The sequence below is a fragment of the Limulus polyphemus genome, unplaced genomic scaffold (assembly GCF_000517525.1).
Source record: "Limulus polyphemus unplaced genomic scaffold, Limulus_polyphemus-2.1.2 Scaffold1327, whole genome shotgun sequence".
Taxonomy (NCBI): domain Eukaryota; kingdom Metazoa; phylum Arthropoda; class Merostomata; order Xiphosura; family Limulidae; genus Limulus; species Limulus polyphemus.
Window position 1 is genome coordinate 53889 of NW_013666937.1, and position 3658 is coordinate 57546.

At 31.7% G+C, this 3658-nt stretch overlaps 1 protein-coding gene across 1 annotated transcript in view; it reads right to left on the reverse strand.

Annotated features, from left to right (window-relative positions):
- The window catches only part of LOC106463112 (glycerol-3-phosphate acyltransferase 1, mitochondrial-like), a 53986-nt gene extending 51754 nt beyond the window's left edge, over nucleotides 1–2232 (reverse strand). The window contains exon 1 of the mRNA XM_022390531.1: nucleotides 1984–2232. Coding sequence (XP_022246239.1) covers nucleotides 1984–2030 — 47 coding nt within the window. The 5' untranslated portion in view covers nucleotides 2031–2232. The remainder of the gene's footprint in view (nucleotides 1–1983) is intronic.
- Between the last annotated feature and the right edge of the window lie 1426 nt (nucleotides 2233–3658).

Below are 3658 nucleotides of genomic sequence, written 5' to 3' on the forward strand. Positions count from 1 at the left end.
TTTTTAATTCGTCTGCAATTCGTGTCTTTTGTCTGTATGCAATAGCAAGCTTACTGTATGTATGACTATAAACACCGCACGTGGCATCTCGTACATGTATATATATATATATATATATATATAACGTATAGTTTTTTTTAATATAAAACATGATTACTGTTCTTTATAATGCGTTTTTAAACTACACGTGAATGTTATATTTCATTTATATGGAATAATTCTAAAATAAAAGAGTTTTTCCATCAAATACAAACTAGTAGTTATAGTAACGTCATCAATAAATAATACAAATTAGTCTGTCAAAGTTCCGGATCTTCGAAGGTCAACCTTTGTATCAAACTTAATTAATGGTAAACATTTAAATGTTATATAGTTCAACTTCAAGTTAATCAAGTACACATAATTATATTTTGAAAACTTGGATATTTTTATGCGTTCAACATAATATCAATAAAATCGTAGGTGTCGGAGCAAACCTCAAACTCGAGGGAGGTAGGGGGCTTAAATGCCCCCCCCCCCGTAAGGATACTGTTTAGGGTCGTTTTTTAGAACGTTCTATAAAATCCTTTAACATATATGGAAAAATCATAGTAATTATAAGTTTTAATGGTTGTTTTCTGTGATTTGGTTCTGAAACTACAGATTCGCCTCCGGCTATGCCGCATATGAAAATATACTCGTTAATGTGAGTAATACTAAAAGTCAAGATTCACCCCTCTCCCACTCAAAAGGATGGCAGTAGTTAGCGATATGATACTGGTAAAAAATTGAAAGATATACGAAGTTGTCACTTAAAATTGTGACACAAAAACAAGGTTCAGGTCGTGAAGAGATGTCGCATAAAAACTGTAAAATATTTCCATTAATAGCTACCTACTCTGGCAAAGATATTTCATAAACAATTTACGTAACGTAAAAAGTCACGTGTCTCGTTACAACTTACAAATACAAGTATAACATTACAAGACCCTGAAGCTGTAGCAATCGTGATTAAAAAACAAACGTTTTAATTCCCGTTATCACTTCGTAATAAAGTCCAACGAGGCTTTATCTTCATCGATTAAAGTACAAATATTACAGACAACATTATCAAAAAAAAAAAAAAAGAACAGTCATGGGGGCAACGACCGGCCAGTGTGCACGTCGACACAGTTGTACGTTTGACCTTGACGGAAAAGCAAAGAGCGTGTTAATAACATGGGCTAACATTAGTTAGAAAGTATTGTTCTTGCAAATAAATTTAAGACCTAAAAAAATAGTTTATCAAAAATGTTATGTTGCTAAATGAACCATTACATGTGACAACGACTACTATATAACTTAAGTCAACTATCCTAACCTATCTACGATTTCGCAAGACACTAAGTCATTTTTTTTTCCACTTGTCAATTTGGTCTGCTACTACTGTTTTCTAGAGACGTACCTTTATGTTTTTTAGTGACGTGTAATTTCAAAGAATAAACGTGCGTGTAAGTGAATATTTTTGTTGTAAAACCCTCAAACACAAAATATCAGTATTAACTATTATTAGTATGTCTCCGAGTTTCAACTGACGCGCCTTCTCTACACGTACTCGTAGACCTAAACCTGAATTCTCTGATTCAGGACCGTTATATTACTTTTATTTTTTAATTTTAGTACTTGTGATAGTTGTGTAAACTTAAAAACACGGTTAAACTCCAAATCAAACATAATAAACAGTTAAGTAACTTAATTACATTTATATTTTTAACACTAGCATTTTTTATTCAGTCCTTTACAATAACAGTTAGAGTTTTCAACTTTCAAAAAGAAGAGTGTATAACTATAATAATACTTCAACATTATCATTATGTCCGCCATCACCAATGCCGATGACGCGTTTCGCTCAATACCGGCTTGGACAAAACAAGCGCAGTAATGATCAGATAGGAACACTATTTATAAAAACATTTGTTAGACAACAATTGTTACGGTTATGAACGTCTTTTCTATGTTACTTACCTAACAGCCAGGTACACCGAAGTGAAAACAAGCAAAACAGTTATCATTTTCAAAACTGAAAATTGTTACTTATTAATTATATTATCGCAATTAAACGTATTACAAACCCTTTTTTACGCATAAATATTTCACATATATTTATTTTAGCAACGTTTTACACTCCAATGCTACACTAGCACAAGTTTAACCGGGTGAGAACAGGCACATTTCATCCGACATAATTCAGTGCAAGTCGTAATATACTCTCCAGCACCCAACGCCACGTGCTGCCTTACATGTACAGTTAAAAAAAAAAAAACAGCCGTAGAACAACAGCTCGTATACCAGTTGTGCTCTGTTATTGGTTGAGCAGAGCATCCAATGAATGCTAAAACCGCTAGCACGTGACCACCTAGACAACTAACATACAACAAAAATAATTTATTTATTTCTTAGTTCAATATATTATCGTAGATAAAAATGGCAATCTACATTCTAAATTTCATTAAAATTAGACTGTATTAATAATTTATGGACGACTGCGACAAAAACCAACATATCCTACCTGATGATGACAAAATCTTGTCGAAACGTTGTACATTTGCTGTTATGTTAAACTTATATTAAAGTTTTTCTTCATTACCCATTCAAGCCGTCTCCAGCCATTATTACTTGACTGAAGTTCTATGTTAAAACTACATACATGTGCATAAATTAAAATTTTAAAAAGTTATATAGTATTATTAAACAAGGAGTAGCACATCCATGGTATATCTGTATGCCAAAGTTACAGGTTAGTTAACTATATTATAGTTTTATTGTTTTGGTCGGAAGTGTTCGCATTATTAAAACAGATATAAGTAATGGAAAACTACATTTACGGAATATGATACGGAACACAATATAGCATAACAGGCACTACGAAAAAGTGACTTTCGTTATCTTAGATTTTAAATGCTAATTACAAAATGATCTAAGAATGCCCTGATGCGGGACTCGTTCTTCACCCAGCCATAGTTTCGTTATACATACCCAGGCTTTACAAGAAGCACAAAGATACCCCTTTCAACAAGTCAATTATATGTAGTCGCTATAATAAATAACTATAATAACTTAAATCCTAATTTAATCTTTTTTTCATTAACTCTCCATCTTGATTTTGAATCCTATACTTAACTGCATAAAGTCTACAATTATCATACCACTGATGTGTGACAAAAACAGATCTATTATACAAGCCAATGATCCGGTTCACAAAGTAATATCGGTAAAAATGTTTTATTTTTCGTACTTTCTTTAGTGAAAAAAAAAAAAAAAGACGCAATACGCTTTATAATTAATATTAGAATAAAGATCACTATTGGATCCAAATTTGGCCAAAAGGGGGCATTCCAAAAATTTTCGGTCGGTAAGTGGCGTTTTAATACTTCTCTTATATGATGTTGATACAAGTTTAAGAATTAAAGTTTAAACAATAATGTTTCACATTTAATGTACTCACAGGATTGAATGAGCACAGCAGTGCAATACGTTTTTCTTATTATTTGTGCATTTATTACGACAAGAATGTGTAATTTTAGTAATTCAGTGGTGAGTATTTAAGTTTGCTTATTAATAATAAGATAAGTTTATGGAAAAAGCAATACAAACATGTCTCACACCATATTTATCAAGTCAATAATTAATAATAAAAGAC